Below are 18,525 nucleotides of genomic sequence, written 5' to 3'. Positions count from 1 at the left end.
AAGAATGGATTTAAAGGTACTTAAGTGATAGTTCACCTAGCACTTGATAGGCAGAGACAGATGGAGCTCTGTGATAGCAAAGTCAGCCTGTTCTATGTAGTAAGTTTCAGAACATCCATGGATCTGTGGAAAGACCCTGTCTCAACAATCAATCAATCAATCAATCAATTAAACAAACAAACAAACAAAAGAGAGATAGGTCAATTAGTAAACTCCCTTTCAAGCATGAGGTCCTAGGTTCAATCTCCAGCATCCATGTTTTAGTGTGGATTTATAATACCAGGGGCGGAATAGGAGGAAAGAATCAGTAGATTCCCAGTGTGAACACTCTCAAAAATTAAAGTACTAAAAGATAGGAGCCAGCACTGTTAACCACTTCTGACTTCCATGTGCACATACAGTCACATGCTTACACACACAACAAATACACACCCATACCTAACAAAAGATAATAAACAAATATGAAGATGATTAATTGCTGTGTAAATAAAAACATCCCAAAACTGGAACCAAAAAGCGAATGAAGCATGTAGCTTTGGTGGCTCCAGATCCTTAGCTTCTATTGCCTCAGTGTTAAGAGACTCCAGATGTTTTTCCTCATTCCCAAATCAGGGCATATATGAAGTATAGTGAAAAGAGAGTGGAAGGAAGTTTGGAAGGAAGGAAGAGAGGGTAGAAAGGAAATGAAAGGGACAGGCAGAGGGAAGTCAGATGTCTCCAGCATGTCCCCATTTTATGACATCGTTGTCCTTACTTCCTAAGTGCTGAGGGAGGACGATCCTCATGCATCCCACTCTGCACTTTTCAGTGTCCTTACAGCTTCATTGAACAGGCAACTGAAGTGTGAATGTAGCAAAGGACAGACTTTTTATGTCCTTTCTTTGGTTGCATTGTCTATCCATCTGTCCATCTGCCCATCCATCCATCCATCCATCCATCCATCCATCCATCCATCCATTTATCGGGCTCAGGGTAATACTGTATTAAAATTACTGATACTGAAAGTGCTGAGAGGTACTGGCTAGCAGGGAGCATTTAGCCTTCCTGCCTGACTTCAAGATGGGGTCTGAATTAATTAAAAATACTTCTGATGCTGCATATTTAAATCAAGTTCCCCCCTCCCAAACTCCAGGTTTTTATAAGAAACAAGTAAGCTTTTACTACTAGCTAACTTTTATTTATATCAATTACCTTCACTGAAAGGATATTGTTTGACTAGTTCTATGATTTACCAAGTGATAGAATTTGTTAAATTAAAGTTCAAAACTTTGATTTTTAATATTTCTAATTCATAGACACACCCAATGTTGTAGTAGAGACTCAGTTAGATTCAACGAAGATTAACAGGAGCCCACGAGCCTCAAAGGATTTCTGTGAACTAATCACTGGTGGGCTGCCATTATTTTCTTTCTTCGGCACAAGGAATTGGAAAGACTAATGAAGCAATTAAAAAGCATTACTTGTGTGGAAACTCCATTCCTCAACACTTTACTATACTGGCTACTGTCCCAAATACTGTGGGTCCACTTTGTCTTACATTTCTTTAAAATTACACATGCTGAGTCCTGAGCACATAGTTCTAATTATGGCATCACATGTGCTGGAGATGGAATGAGGTTTCATTTTTTTCTAAGTGCCGATTAGACAAACATTCCAAGAACTATCTTTTACATTTAGCCCCATAACCTCTCCATACTTACTCAAGATGTAAAATTTAAATGAACTTAACAAAGATTCATGAGTTATAGATTCAAAATATGAAGGCTTTGTTATTTAATATCTATCAAGAACGAGTATTTTGACTTTGATCAAAGTGTGAGGTTGAGTTTCTACTACTAAATGACTTCAGTTTTTATTTCCCTCTTACCAGTGACATTGTGTATCTCTCATAGGGCTGACAAGCAAAGGATCACAAATGGGTGGGAAACATCTCAAATTTTGTTTTACGATTTTGGAGTGTAAAAGTCCCAAATGTAGGTGTTAATAGGATTGAATCCCTCTGAGATCTGCAAGTAAGAATACATCCCAGGCTTCTCCCCTTACTTCTGGTGGTTTGCCATAGTCCTTAGATTTTTTTTTTTTTTTTGGCACAAACAAACAACAACCCAATATCTACTTCTGTCTTCATCTGGTGTTTGGGTGAACTTTTGTCTCTTTTACAAGATGTTCTCTAAAATAATACCATTCAATTTGAGTTAGCCCCACTACAATAAACCTTTATTTCAATTAAATGTCTTTAGTAATTATATGTATTTCACATTCTGAGGAGTGAGGGTGTGGACTCACATGAGGGACAAAATTCAGCTCATTATGATAACTAAAGATGCTGTAATAAGGAGACAGCTTGAGGACAGTGCATTCCATTGTGAAGGAGTTGTTTCTTAAAATGTAATGCCTCTGACAGAAGGGCTTTACAGCTGTAATCTTAGTACCAACCCCCAGCCCAGAATGACTCAGTTTCTAGATTCAACTTTTTCTGCTTTATGCTGATATCAAGTGAATTGCCCTGAAACTGAAGTAAAAGTGTAGCCCTGTAATGTAGAAATCACTTTCTTTCTGGTAACTTGTTTTCTCTCTCTCTCTCTCTCTCTCTCTCTCTCTCTCTCTCTCTCTCTCTCTCTCTTCTCCAGTAGAGATTGAGTCACTTTCTAGTCATCTTAACCAAAGAGTTACTCTAAAAACAGAGGTGAAGATTGGGTTTTCTACAAGTTCCCCAGTCCTTCTGGGTCAACAGGCAGGGGCAGTCAGGAAAGCTCCTTTCAGTGCATCCTGGGTTGGAGAAGAAGACAGCTGACAGCATTCCACTTTACCTTCAGGGGTTCATAGAAGGTTGATAGGGGTTCCCAAGGGCTGACTCTCTGATATTTTAATATAATCTAGTAATAGACTCTTTTCTACCCTACTATGAAGGACCATTACTATGGACACAACATGTCTCCATAAGAATTATGTATTTCAAAGTCTTCTAGAAATCATTTTTGTGATTACATCAGCCTTATATGATTTCACATTGCCCCTATATGGTTTTTGAATTTTAAAAGTAACTAGAATTAGAATATCTCCATCTTTAAGTTTTTCTATTTACTATCTCTCTGTCTGTCTAATCTTGCTTTCATCTGTCTACTATCTACCTATTGTCCCTATGTCTATCTTCTATACATGTCTTTCCATCTGCCTTATTACTCTTTCTTTTCTTCCCCATCAACCTTTTTGGATTCTTTGTTTTTACATCTTCTCTTGAAACTTTCATTTGTGTTAATTTTACTGTTATAAAAGATTAAGCAATAGACAGGATCTATCTGTATTATTTTTCTAAGTAATAGCATTATGGAGTCACAGTTTTGCTCATATCTGTAGTAAATAAATTTTCTTTCTTTCTTTCTTTCTTTCTTTCTTTCTTTCTTTCTTTCTTTCTTTCTTTCTTTCTTTCTTTCTTTCTTTCTTCCTTTCTTTCGCCTGAGAAAGGTAAACTGCAGGTAATTTGAAAATGCCTCTAACTAGTTAATAGCTTTCTCTATTTTTTGAGGATTTAACATATTTTAGCTTGTATGAATACAAATGTGTGACAAAAATGCATGTAGTTTATATTACAAAACAATAATAAATGAGCCAGAAAGAAAGTTTTACCTGGCTTTCCTCTGTAGAAGTACATATGTGGGCAGGATGTGCTTGGGCTTTGTCCTTCCTATTATGGAAAGGGGATTGAAGTTCTAAAGTATCATATAATCGGATTAGGTCATTCCTCTTTTTAATCAGATCATTCCCTGGAACAGTCAATTTCCCTACTCCCACACTAGCAAGAAATGGGTTCTCATTTATTTAAAGTGTAAGAGTCACATAGAATAAAGGAAATGTTTACATCACTTCTGGTCTTCAAGGTTATTCTTCTGGGTACACACAAATGACATTTTGTGTTTGCTTTATAGATTTAAAGACCTTTTAAAAATGTCTTAAATTAAAAAAAATTAAAAAGTGTCTTAACTTGGACACAGCCATTCATGCCTGTTATCTCAGCATTCAATACCAGAAGGCAGAAAGAATGTCTTTATTTAAATAATGAAACTCTATCACAAACAAACAACTAGAATAAAATACAAAGCAAATAACCCCACAACATTTTGGGACAAATATATTTTCTATGATTATTCTCTTCTTAAATCCATATAAATGTGAACTCTGATTAGTGCATTCCTCTTTATAATCAGGTTATTCCCTGGAACTTCAGTTCCCCTCACTCTCACACTAGCAAGAAATGTTTTATTTATTTATTTTCTTGATAAAAATTGTATAAAAACGTAAGGTATTTTTTAATAAAAAAATATTTGTTTTATTTTAAAATTATGTGTCTGTGAGTATATACATGTGTGTATCCAGAAAAGGCCAGAAGAGGGCATTGAATTCCTTAGAGCTGTTGGCATAGGCATTTGTGAGCTGCCCAGCATGGGTGATGGAAATCAAACTTCACTCCTCAGCAGGACCAGGAAGTTCTCTCAGTTACTGAACTATCTTTCCAACCCTGAAACTAACTCTTCAAACTATTTCTGTTATATACTTTATCCATGTTAAAGAAAGAGATGAATGCTTTTCTAATTAAGTAGATAAACAAGAGGTGATTATTCAGAAGGTGGGAGAGATAATTGACTGCTCCAGCTTATTGTTCACATGCGTTCATCACAGACGGCAGCGTCAAGTACAGCCAAATGGTTTATAGTTAAGAGTGTGCCAGTCTAATACAGAAGTGGATGCTCACAGTCATCTATAGGATGAAACACAGGGCCCCCAGTGTAGGAGCTAGAGAAAGTACCCAAGAGCTGAAGGGGTCTGCAGCCCTATAGGTGGATCAACAATATGAACTAACCAGTACCCCCAGAGCTCATGTTTCTAGCTGCATATGTAGCAGAAGATGGCCTAGTTGGCCATCATTGGGAAGAGAGGCCCCTTGGTCTTGCAAACTTTATATGCCTCAGTCTAGGGGAAAGCCAGGGCCAAGAAGTGGGAGTTAGTGGGTAGGGGAGCAGGGCAGGTGGGGGTGGGGGTATAGGGGACTTTTGGAATAGCATTTGAAATGTAAATGAAGAAAATATCTTTAAAAAAAAAAAGAGTGTGCCAGTCTGACCACAGGGGAACCTAGCATCCATCCATGTGATTTCATGAGGTTCTGAAATGTTTCCATTAAACGTGCCTCATGACCTCCCTTTGTACACCACTACTGACTTGATAGAGTAGGCTGATCTGGTTAACATGGACCACTATTTTGCTCTTTTAGTATCTGGGTCCCTCCCCTCACATACAGACTGAACTCAGAGATTGCCATGCTAGGTAAACACTTTCTGGCTCTGGTGGGAGTGGCTGACTAAAACTTATTTTGAAAAATGAATGGTAGTTATTTTCAAGTCCTCCATAGGATTAATGTAAATATAGTATTTTTTCTATACAAAGTCATTGACATACAAGATACTAAGAGGTGCTGGCTGGTAGGGGTAGAAATAATTTACCTTCCAATGCTAACCTGGGTTCCAGACCTGCTCCTTAATAGAGCCCTTCCCACCAGTCTGCTTGTACCCTACACCACTGTTTTTATGAAATTTCAGAGCAGTTAGTTTCTGCTGCTCACTCTTCTGTAGTAAATTTTAATTTATTTTCATGAGACTAAGGGATTTCATTACCAATAAACAAGCTTTAAAAAAAAAACAATGGTAGAACTTCAATTTATTTTAATCAGAGCATAATCATTCTTGTCCAATCGAATGCTCAGCATTAAACTCAAATGGACTTTCAAATCTTTCCTTGTGGCATTTAATGCCAAGGATCAGCTGTAGACAAGAAATCTTAGTGAACTTGTATTGATTCATGTCTTGATAACATTAAAGTTATCAATGTTAATCTCAGAAGGTGTAGAAACATTTTCTATTTAGATATAACACACAAACTGTGTAGACCCTAGCATCTATGAAAAATGAAGATGCAGCACTGTGAGTTATAGATTATATTCTCACTGAATAAGCTGATTGTTTTTGCTATGCTAAGAATGTATAGTTGACACACAGTTGAGGGTCTAGTCAGTAGAAAGGGGATATGACTGGTCTGACTGCTGTACACACCCTTAGCTTGTGCACTCAGGCAGTCCCTCTGCCAGCTTTTAAGTTCACATCCTTTTGCTCCAGGACCAGACCCCATTCCACTTCAGGCTTCTCTTTGTCCAGTGATAAAGTTAGTGTTCCTGCCTACTACATATATGCTACTGCACAAACAAAATGACATATGACATATGAAAATGCTTCTAAAATCTGAGCATACCCACACACGTTTGGTCTTGACATTATCACAGATTACTTTTACTAAGAAGGGTCTCCAAATCCCTGTTTCTTCCAGACATCTCTGTAGTCAAGAGAAATGAAATACACATATGAGTGGGTGAGCAATTTCCTCCCAGTTAGTACAATAACACTTGTTCTAGTTTTATTGATAGGTAGGATAATTAAAATATTCAAAATTTTGACTTTAGGCACATCAATAACTGTTGTTTTGGGTACTATACCTTGGGGGATATGAGATGGCCCTAATTCCTCTGAATTTTTTCATAACTGTTGCCTTGGGTATTGTATCTTAGGGATATGAGATGGCACTAATTCCTCTGGATTTCTTCACAGGGCTGTCCTTCGCTATGCTTTCATCTGTACACCCAGTTTTTGGTTTATATGGATCTCTGTTTCCAGCCATCATTTATGCTATATTTGGAATGGGACGCCATGTTGCCACAGGTAATAAGTATGGTCTATGCTTAAGCTTCTCATACAACTGATAAAATGGACTCAGAGTGCTCATTAGCTCCTGCTTACCTTTTCCCAGCCATTCTCACAGCACTGAGGGATGTGAGGGGTGCTTATCTATGCCCTATGATTTATTGTGATGTCACTGTGTCATGAAAGAAAGACTCTGAAAACAGAAGTATTGCTGAATCGACAATGGAATAAGTGTGGAAGCATTTGAAAGAAACCAAAGAGTGAAATTAGTTGTTCAATTATTGAAAAATAGTTCAGATATTTCTTTGATTTTTTGAACCAAATGACCTAAGATACTGCTATATCTTACCCTACCCCACTCTGCATCTCTGAAAAACACAACAATGAATACAAAGGATGAGCAAACGTAATTATTTTGCTGATAGAATGGGCTGCATTTCTGTGTGAGCTACACCAAAGTGAGTGCCTCTTTGGTTATTTATAAACTGCATGACCCTGGACAAGGTTTTAAAACTCTATTAGTTCCTTTTTTACTAATAAGATGACCCCTCTTCCATTTCTTATAATATTGAGAGCTACACAATTGGTATATAGTGTTTAATGTAACACTTTATTAAATTAATGTGACATTTATTGAGGTTTCTTACTACAAAATGATGCCTTAATCTTAAATGTTCATTCAATAACAAAATGAAGTTCAATGGAGACCATGCAAGAGACGTTGCTATTTATTTCTGTGAGATCTCAGCCCTTAAGAAAAAACATTTCAGACTCGGTCTTCTGTGGTCAATTGGTGGTGTTGATTGTATTACTTTCATATTGTCACAATTATCAGGAGATGTGTGGCTTGAAACAAGAGGACTTTCAGTAGTACCTCTGGAGGTCAGTGATCTGAATAAGACTTCAAGTCCTAAACTGAGCAGTTAGTGAAGCTGCATTCCTTTCTATATGCTTTAGCAAACACCTCATTTTCTTGGACATTTTTTCTGACAGGGGAACCACAGACATGACTTTTATGATCTACTTGTGACTGTAATTATAAGGGCCATTGAATCTCTAAAGATACCCACAAATATTTAACACACAAATCATATTTCCCTTGTATTTGATCATATTTTAGTATGATGGGTTCATGTTCCCAGAAACTTTATTAGGAGACCAAATTAGTTCTGTGACAGAAACACATCTTATGTTGTGTTTTAGCCTCCCAGTCATGTGTTCAGAATGCAGTCTGAATTACTAAAAACAGTAAACTATAAAGCCAACCTTTATAAACTAAGTGTTGACATTTTCATACATGTAAACAATGTGTTCTGATTATACCTTGCCTTTCCTTCCTTCTTATCTCTATCCTTTAGGTGTGCCTTAATTTAGTACTTAATTTATTCTTTATTCACCTTCAAAATTAGAAAATTATTTGAAGTGGTAAAGACTATTCAGCAATTTAGAGAAAACTTTTAGAGTCCCATTTAATAATACAAATTATTATTCACTGTAATATTTCAATACAGTGAGTTTTGAGGCTCATCTCTCCCCCTGCCAACAGAGTCTTTCAGACGGCTCCTTCTATCCTGTTTAGTGCCTTCTTATCTTCTACTAAATCTGAAGGAATAGAATCCTAAACTAAAAAAAATAACACAATAAAAAACCCCAAACAAGCCTGGAGGTATCTTGCCTACGTGATTTTGCTCTGTGCTTTAGTGAGTATACAGTCCCTGAAGTGGGACTGTCACACTTACTGTAAACCTGGTTGATTTCAGGGCTCTCTGTTGTAAATTATGCCGTATCTGATGAATGTTCTTTGCATTACTCATCTGGATGCTAGAATCTTGTCTCCAATCATTAGTTATGTTCTTAATTTAGTTCTGTATGATGAGTACACTTTTTTATAGAAATTAATATCTATTGATTTATTAAGAATGTCTAGCTCACTGAGAACAATCAATTCTCAAAAAAAAACAGAGTATAACCATAACAAAACATATATTAATTTTACTAAGACTTGTCTAGTGATTAAACACTTATGGGATGCTAATGGCATGCTATTAGATGCTAACTATGATATATTTGTGTGACATTTAAGACTTTTAGGAATATCTAAGGGTGAGGAATATGCTCTTTCTACACAGACAAGGAGATTGAGGAAATAGGTATGGGATTTAAGGCCGGATCCATTGGGATATACACCACCCATGTTATTCTAAATCCACAGTGATACCACAGCTCTTCTTCAAACCCTCTAGTCTTACTGGACTACTTATAACACTACTTACTACTAGCAAAGAAGACTCTGTGGGAGGTGTCCACTGCCAGCAGACTCTGTTGGCCTTATTTTGTCTGTGGGAGGTGCCTATTTCCTGTAGAGACCCTTTCTCTGGAGGCTCACCTATAAACTAGAACAAGGTAAGATCTTTAAAATATGAAGTGAGGGGATGCTTGCACAACCCAGCATATGTTCATTTAATCTGGGTTTGCTGAACGTTCCTGTAGGAATCAGCATTTGTCATCTACACTGGTGCATTCTCAGGCGAGCGATGTCAAGGAGAAAAGCATCCAGGCTCCTGTCAGGAGAGCAGCATACTGAATAAAGTCCTCCTTAGAAACCAAGCTATGGACATTTCCAGAAAATGTCCATTTAACCGTGTCTAACAGCAGTAGACAAACATGTGGGTTTAATCTTTTTGAGTACCCTGGCATTTTGTTCATGAAAATAAAGTCTGCTCAGTTATCATAGGTAGAGCTATCAGAATCATAGGTAGAAAGTGTGTAGCCTGGTGAGGAGTAACTGGATGGATAGTTGTGACTCTGCATCTGAGCCACATCTTGGAAGATGAGAAATTGATTTGGTAGATTTGAGGACCCTACATTTTAGCCAACAGGTTTATTTATACTTGTTCATTAAGTCTTCAAGCTTTTCTCCTGCTACTCTCTTCAAACTCTCAAGTATCATTTTCTCCTGTTACTCTCCTCAAACTCTAAAGTACCAGTATCATTTAGTGGATAAGGCAATTTAGAGCCAGAGTGACATACTTCAGAAGACATTGTTGATATGTTGAAAGGTTGGATTTGAATCCAGGCAACAATGTACCTTAGATACTCTCTATGCAGAGATTTAGAAAAGTGTGTAGCTGAGAAAGACACGACAGCTCAGCGGGCATTGGGGCAAGTCAGGTGTACTGTCGGGGTTTTTTTTTTTTTTTCATAGAATGGTATGAAAGAAACGGGGTCCATTGGAGTACACTGTGTTTCTAATAGCTCTCCATGGCTTTTCAATAGTCATGGTAGAATCCAATAGCTTTTCATGCTTACATGGAAGCTTTCTGACATCACTCTCACTTTTAGGCACCTTTGCCTTGACATCCTTGATATCAGCCAACGCTGTGGAACGACTGGTCCCTCAGAGCAGCAGGAACCTCACCACACAGAGCAACTCAAGTGTGTTGGGCTTATCCGAGTTTGAGCTGCAGAGAATCGGGGTTGCAGCAGCTGTTTCTTTCTTGGGTGGAGTGATTCAGGTAAGCAGCCCTGAGACTGGATATGATGGAAGAGGAAGGAACAGAGGGAAAGCAGCCAGTATTGCGCTTTCATTTTAACCAACATCTCTGTGCGTCAATAAAATTTTATCATTATGGAAATGTGTAGTGATTCTATAAATGCTGGTTAGAGGAATGAAGTAGAATCACTAGATGAAAGATTCAGAGTAACATTTAGTAAAATCTTAAGAAGGTATTTTTCTTTTAGTAGTGAGAGTACAAACACGAAGGTGGGTGGGTAGGGAGGTGTTGAGGACTTGGGAGGAGTTGGAGGAGGAGAATGAATTATGATAAAATATAATACATAAATTAATAACAAAATAGAATTTTAATAATTTTAAAGAGTGTTTTATGGCCCGGAAAGATGGCATAGGGCTTAAAAATACTTGCTTTTCTTGCAAAGACATAGGTTCAATTTTAAGCATTCATATGGAGGCCAAAAACTGCCCATTTAGCTTCAGGAGATCCAGCACCCTCTTCTGTGGGTACCAGGTACACATGCAGTATGATGTACACACACACACACACACACACACACACACACACACACACACGCACATAGACACAGAAGCAGGCAAAATACTCATACACATGAAATTCAAAATCAATCTTTTAAAAGGTATTTTAGAAATAGAATAGGCTTCTTTGTAATACAGTGAGGCCAAGCCGTGTTCATAGCTGATCAGAGTATCATTGGAAGGAGTGTTGTAAGAGAAATTTCTACAACAGGATGATGCAGCTAGCTTTATCAAATACTTCTGTACGTAAGCATTTTATGGTTTTGCTGTGTACACGAGCAATAGATGATACTGAGTCTGTTTCCTTGGCTTGCTGCTCTAAGGCCTCTAGACTCAGATCTTCACGACTCTGCCTTTTCACAACTCTGAGTATCTATGGCTGCCACATTGGCTATTGTCAAGTGTTCCTCAGAAGATCAGCATTTGATACTTGCTTGTTTTTAATGACATGATTATATGTATGTAGATCACGTCGATCACGACTTTAAGATGAACGTTTAGTCACTGACAACATGTCAGATCAGAACAACTTACAGGAGAAAAGATTTAGCTGTGCTCACAGCTTCAAAACTGTCAGTCCACCATTGCTAAGCTGTATTTCTGGGCACAGAACAGCATAGAAGAAAAAGGTAGCTCACTGCAGGACAGCTGTAAAGTAGAGAGAAGGTAAGTGAATTTGGACCTTGGCAGTCTCTGTAGCACAGAATCTGTGATCCACTGCTGGCGATCCAGCCTCACCACTCAGTTTCTACAATCTCCACTTACACCACCAGACTATCAGTCTGCTCATGTATGGGTTTAGAGCCATAATGATCGAATAAGACCCCTGCCCATTGCTTTGAAGAACAAATCTTCAACACATCATTTTGGGAGATAAATTTTATACTCAAACAATAACACAAAGAAAGGCACTAAATATTAGACTCAAATTCCTTATTCAGCGATCATTTCTGCTGGCTTATTTCTTTTTTTTTTTCCATTTTTTATTAGGTATTTAGCTCATTTACATTTCCAATGCTATATCAAAAGTCCCCCATACCCACCCACCCCCAATCCCCTACCCACCCACTCCCCCTTTTTGGCCCTGGCATTCCCCTGTACTGGGGCATATAAAGTTTGCCTGTCCAATGGGCCTCTCTTTCCAGTGATGGCCGACTAGGCCATCTTTTTTTTTTTTTTTTCTTTTTTTTTATTTCTTTTTTTTTCCATTTTTTATTAGGTATTTAGCTCATTTACATTTCCAATGCTATACCAAAAGTCCCCCATACCCACCCACCCCCAATCCCCTACCCACCCACTCCCCCTTTTTGGCCCTGGCGTTCCCCTGTACTGGAGCATATAAAGTTTGCGTGTCCAATGGGCCTCTCTTTCCAGTGATGGCCGACTAGGTCATCTTTTGATACATATGCAGCTAGAGTCAAGATCTCTGGGGTACTGGTTAGTTCATAATGTTGTTCCGCCTATAGGGTTGCAGATCCCTTTAGCTCCTTGGCTACTTTCTCTAGCTCCTCCATTGGGAGCCCTGTGATCCATCCATTAGCTGACTGTGAGCATCCACTTCTGTGTTTGCTAGGCCTCGGCATAGTCTCACAAGAGACATCTGGGTCCTTTCGATAAAATCTTGCTAGTGTATGCAATGGTGTCAGCGTTTGGATGCTGATTATGGGGTGGATCCCTGGATATGGAAGTCTCTACATGGACCATCCTTTCATCTCAGCTCCAAACTTTGTCTCTGTAACTCCTTCCATGGGTGTTTTGTTCCCAATTCTAAGGAGGGGCATAGTGTCCACACTTCAGTCTTCATTCTTCTTGAGTTTCATGTGTTTAGCAAATTGTATCTTATATCTTGGGAATCCTAGGTTTGGGGCTAATATCCACTTATCAGTGAGTACATATTGTGTGAGTTCCTTTGTGAATGTGTTACCTCACTCAGGATGATGCCCTCCAGGTCCATCCATTTGGCTAGGAATTTCATAAATTCATTCTTTTTAATAGCTGAGTAGTACTCCATTGTGTAGATGTACCACATTTTCTGTATCCATTCTTCTGTTGAGGGGCATCTGGGTTCTTTCCAGCTTCTGGCTATTATAAATAAGGCTGCTATGAACATAGTGGAGCATGTGTCCTTCTTATCAGTTGGGGCATCTTCTGGATATATGCCCAGGAAAGGTATTGCTGGATCCTCCCGTAGTACTATGCCCAATTTTCTGAGGAACCACCAGACTGATTTCCAGAGTGGTTGTACAAGCCTGCAATCCCACCAAAAATGGAGGAGTGTTCCTCTTTCTCCACATCCACGCCAGCATCTGCTGTCACCTGAATTTTTGATCTTAGCCATTCTGACTGGTGTGAGGTGGAATCTCAGGGTTGTTTTGATTTGCATTTCCCTGATGATTAAGGATGTTGAACATTTTTTCAGGTGCTTCTCTGCCATTCGGTATTCCTCAGGTGAGAATTCTTTGTTCAGTTCTGAGCCCCATTTTTTAATGGGGTTATTTGATTTTCTGAAGTCCACCTTCTTGAGCTCTTTATATATGTTGGATATTAGCCCCCTATCTGATTTAGGATAGGTAAAGATCCTTTCCCAATCTGTTGGTGGTCTTTTTGTCTTATTGACGGTGTCTTTTGCCTTGCAGAAACTTTGGAGTTTCATTAGGTCCCATTTGTCAATTCTCGATCTTACAGTAAAAGCCATTGCTGTTCTGTTCAGGAATTTTTCCCCTGTGCCCATATCTTCAAGGCTTTTCCCCACTTTCTCCTCTATAAGTTTCAGTGTCTCTGGTTTTATGTGAAGTTCCTTGATCCACTTAGATTTGACCTTAGTACAAGGAGATAAGTATGGATCGATTCGCATTCTTCTACATGATAACAACCAGATGTGCCAGCACCTATTGTTGAAAATGCTGTCTTTCTTCCACTGGATGGTTTCAGCTCCCTTGTAGAAGATCAAGTGACCATAAGTGTGTGGGTTCATTTCTGGGTCTTCAATTCTATTCCATTGGTCTACTTGTCTGTCTCTATACCAGTACCATGCAGTTTTTATCACAATTGCTCTGTAGTAAAGCTTTAGGTCAGGCATGGTGATTCCACCAGAGGTTCTTTTATCCTTGAGAAGACTTTTTGCAATCCTAGGTTTTTTGTTATTCCAGATGAATTTGCAAATTGCTCCTTCTAATTCGTTGAAGAATTGAGTTGGAATTTTGATGGGGATTGCATTGAATCTGTAGATTGCTTTTGGCAAGATAGCCAATTTTACAATGTTGATCCTGCCAATCCATGAGCATGGGAGGTCTTTCCATCTTCTGAGATCTTCTTTAATTTCTTTCTTCAGAGATTTGAAGTTTTTATCATACAGATCTTTCACCTCCTTAGTTAGAGTCACGCCAAGATATTTTATATTATTTGTGACTATTGAGAAGGGTGTTGTTTCCCTAATTTCTTTCTCAGCCTGTTTATTCTTTGTATAGAGAAAGGCCATTGACTTGTTTGAGTTTATTTTATATCCAGCTACTTCACCGAAGCTGTTTATCAGGTTTAGGAGTTCTCTGGTGGAATTTTTAGGGTCACTTATATATACTATTATATCATCTGCAAAAAGTGATATTTTGACTTCCTCTTTTCCAATTTGTATCCCCTTGATCTCCTTTTGTTGTCGAATTGCTCTGGCTAATACTTCAAGTACTATGTTGAAAAGGTAGGGAGAAAGTGGGCAGCCTTGTCTAGTCCCTGATTTTAGTGGGATTGCTTCCAGCTTCTCTCCATTTACTTTGATGTTGGCTACTGGTTTGCTGTAGATTGCTTTTATCATGTTTAGGTATGGGCCTTGAATTCCTGATCTTTCCAAAACTTTTATCATGAATGGGTGTTGAATCTTGTCAAATGCTTTTTCTGCATCTAACAAGATGATCGTGTGGTTTTTGTCTTTGAGTTTGTTTATATAATGGATTACATTGATGGATTTTCGTATATTAAACCATCCCTGCATTCCTGGAATAAAACCTACTTGGTCAGGATGGATGATTGCTTTAATGTGTTCTTGGATTCGGTTCGCAAGAATTTTATTGAGGATTTTTGCATCGATATTCATAAGAGAAATTGGTCTGAAGTTCTCTATCTTTGTTGGGTCTTTCTGTGGTTTAGGTATCAGAGTAATAGTGGCTTCAAAAATGAGTTGGGTAGAGTACCTTCTACTTCTATTTTGTGAAATAGTTTGTGCAGAACTGGAATTAGATCTTCTTTGAAGGTCTGATAGAACCCTGCACTAAACCCGTCTGGTCCTGAGCTTTTTTTGGCTGGGAGACTATTAATAACTGCTTCTATTTCTTTAGGTGATATGGGACTGTTTAGATGGTCACCTTGATCCTGACTCAACATTGGTACCTGGTATCTGTCCAGAAATTTGTCCATTTCGTCCAGGTTTTCCAGTTTTGTTGAGTATAACCTTTTGTAGAAGGATCTGATGGTGTTTTGGATTTCTTCAGGATCTGTTGTTATGTCTCCCTTTTCATTTCTGATTTTGTTAATTAGGATTTTGTCCCTGTGCCCTTTAGTGAGTCTAGCTAAGGGTTTATCTATCTTGTTTATTTTCTCAAAGAACCAACTCCTCGTATGGTTAATTCTTTGAATAGTTCTTCTTGTTTCCACTTGGTTGATTTCACCCCTGAGTTTGATTATTTCCTGCCGTCTACTCCTCTTGGGTGAATTTGCTTCCTTTTTTTCTACAGCTTTTAGATGTGTTGTCAAGCTGCTAGTATGTGCTCTCTCCCGTTTCTTCTTGGAGGCACTCAGAGCTATGAGTTTCCCTCTTAGAAATGCTTTCATTGTGTCCCAAAGGTTTGGGTACGTTGTGGCTTCATTTTCATTAAACTCTAAAAAGTCTTTAATTTCTTTCTTTATTCCTTCCTTGACCAAGGTATCATTGAGAAGAGTGTTGTTCAGTTTCCACGTAAATGTTGGCTTTCCATTATTTATGTTGTTATTGAAGATCAGTCTTAGGCCATGGTGGTCTGATAGGATACATGGGACAATTTCAGTATTTTTGTATCTGTTGAGGCCTGTTTTGTGACCAATTATATGGTCAATTTTGGAGAAGGTCCCGTGAGGTGCTGAGAAGAAGGTATATCCTTTTGTTTTAGGATAAAATGTTCTGTAGATATCTGTCAGGTCCATTTGTTTCATAACTTCTGTTAGTTTCACTGTGTCCCTGTTTATTTTCTGTTTCCACAATCTGTCCATTGATGAAAGTGGTGTGTTGAAGTCTCCCACTATTATTGTGTGAGGTGCAATGTGTGCTTTGAGCTTTACTAAAGTGTCTTTAATGAATGTGGCTGCCCTTGCATTTGGAGCGTAGATATTCAGAATTGAGAGTTCCTCTTGGAGGATTTTACCTTTGATGAGTATGAAGTGTCCCTCCTTGTCTTTTTTGATAACTTTGGGTTGGAAGTTGATTTTATCCGATATTAGAATGGCTACTCCAGCTTGTTTCTTCAGACCATTTGCTTGGAAAATTGTTTTCCAGCCTTTCACTCTGAGTTAGTGTCTGTCTTTTTCCCTGAGATGAGTTTCCTGTAAGCAGCAGAATGTTGGGTCCTTTTTGGGTAGCCAGTCTGTTAGTCTATGTCTTTTTATTGGGGAATTGAGTCCATTGATATTAAGAGATATTAAGGAAAAGTAATTGTTGCTCCCTTTTATTTTTGTTGTTAGAGTTGGCATTCTGTTCTTGTGGCTGTCTTCTTTTTGGTTTGTTGAGGGATTACTTTCTTGCTTGTTCTAGGGCGTGATTTCCGTCCTTGTATTGCTTCTTTTCTGTTATTATCCTTTGAAGGGCTGGATTCGTGGAAAGATATTGTGTGAATTTGGATTTGTCGTGGAATACTTTGGTTTCTCCATCTATGGTAATTGAGAGTTTGGCCGCGTATAGTAGCCTGGGCTGGCATTTGTGTTCTCTTAGTGTCTGTATAACATCTATCCAGGCTCTTCTGGCTTTCATAGTCTCTGCTGAAAAGTCTGGTGTAATTCTGATAGGCCTTCCTTTATATGTTACTTGACCTTTCTCCCTTACTGCTTTTAATATTCTATCTTTATTTAGTGCATTTGTTGTTCTGATTATTATGTGTTGGGAGGAATTTCTTTTCTGGTCCAGTCTAGTTGGAGTTCTGTAGGCTTCTTGTATGATCATGGGCATCTCTTTCTTTATGTTTGGGAAGTTTTCTTCTATTATTTTGTTGAAGATATTAACTGGCCCTTTAAGTTGAAAATCTTCATTCTCATCAATTCCTATTATCCGTAGGTTTGGTCTTCTCATTGTGTCCTGGATTTCCTGGATGTTTCGAGTTAGGATCCTTTTGCATTTTGTATTTTCTTTGACTGTTGTGTTGATGTTCTCTATGGAATCTTCTGCACCTGAGATTCTGTCTTCCATTTCTTGTATTCTGTTGCTGATGCTCGCATCTATGGTTCCAGATCTCTTTCCTAGGGTTTCTATCTCCAGCGTTGTCTTGCTTTGGGTTTTCTTTACTGTGTCTACTTCCCTTTTTAGTTCTAGTATGGTTTTGTTCATTTCCATTACCTGTTTGGATGTGTTTTCCTGTTTTTCTTTAAGGAATTCTACCTGTTTGGCTGTGTTTTCCTGCTTTTCTTTAAGGGCCTGTAACTCTTTAGCAGTGCTCTCCTGTAATTCTTTAAGTGACTTATGAAAGTCCTTCTTGATGTCCTCTATCATCATCATGAGAAATGTTTTTAAATCTGGGTCTAGATTTTCGGTTGTGTTGGGGTGCCCAGGACTAGGTAGGGTGGGAGTGCTGCGTTCTGATGATGGTGAGTGGTCTTGATTTCTGTTAGTAGGATTCTTACGTTTGCCTTTCGCCATCTGGTAATCTCTGAAGCTAGCTGTTATAGTTGTCTCTGTTAAGAGCTTGTTCTTCAGGTGACTCTCTTAGCCTCTATAAGCAGACCTGGGAGGGTAGCACTCTCCTTAGTTTCAGTGGGTAGAGTATTCTCTGCAGGCAAGCTCTCTTCTTGCAGGGAAGGTACCCAGATATCTGGTGTTCGAACTAGACTCCTGGCAGAAGTTGTGTTCCACTCACTAGAGGTCTTAGGATCCCTTGTGGAATCCTGTGTGGGCCCTTGCGGGTGTCAGGCGACTCCGCTGGCAAGATAGCCCGGGGCTCGAGTGGAGCAGAAGGGGCTTGTGCCCCAGGTCAGGCCTGGGTAGTCTGCTTCCCTATGTACCGCAGTCTCAGGTACGGCGAGATTGGATTGGGGCCGGCGCTGTGTTCCACTCACCAGAGGTCTTAGGATCCCGTGGGGAATCCTGTGTGGGCCCTTGCGGGTGTCAGGCGACTCCGCTGGCAAGATAGCCCGGGCGGCTTATTTCTTGTAAACTAAATTGTGTATTTCTGGGTGTCTGTGTTTATTTGTCTTATGCTTTACAAGATCAAATGTGAACATAAAAAAGAGAGACTAGTTTGATGAGTATGTGAATAAATGGAAAGAAAAAATGTGAACTACAAAAAGAGAGAAACTACAATTCTTTGAGCATTGCCTTCTGTTTGTGTCAGAAGGGCCGAGGAATCAACAGTATTAAATGGAAGGAGAACTTAAGTCTGCATAGTAACCGAGAAAAATGAACTGTTTGCCATGATGAGAGCAGATCAGTGGGCCTGTCAGAGGTTTTTCTTTCAGGAAGCAAAGCCCAACTGTGGCCTTCACCATGTGTGTTCAAACATGGAG

The 18,525-nt window shown here is 38.8% G+C and overlaps 1 protein-coding gene across 3 annotated transcripts in view; it reads left to right on the top strand.

Annotated features, from left to right (window-relative positions):
* The window catches only part of Slc26a7 (solute carrier family 26, member 7), a 119,517-nt gene that overhangs the window by 21,376 nt on the left and 79,616 nt on the right, over positions 1-18,525 (top strand). For all 3 annotated transcript variants that reach the window (XM_006537723.4, XM_006537722.4, NM_145947.2), the window contains exons 3-4: positions 6,651-6,761; positions 10,086-10,258. In XM_006537723.4, coding sequence (XP_006537786.1) covers positions 6,651-6,761; positions 10,086-10,258 — 284 coding nt within the window. The remainder of the gene's footprint in view (positions 1-6,650; positions 6,762-10,085; positions 10,259-18,525) is intronic.

The sequence above is a fragment of the Mus musculus genome, chromosome 4 (genome assembly GCF_000001635.26).
Source record: "Mus musculus strain C57BL/6J chromosome 4, GRCm38.p6 C57BL/6J".
Classification (NCBI taxonomy): Eukaryota; Metazoa; Chordata; class Mammalia; order Rodentia; family Muridae; genus Mus; species Mus musculus.
Note: the sequence above shows the minus strand (reverse complement) of the source record. Positions and strands in the feature narration are given on the sequence as shown.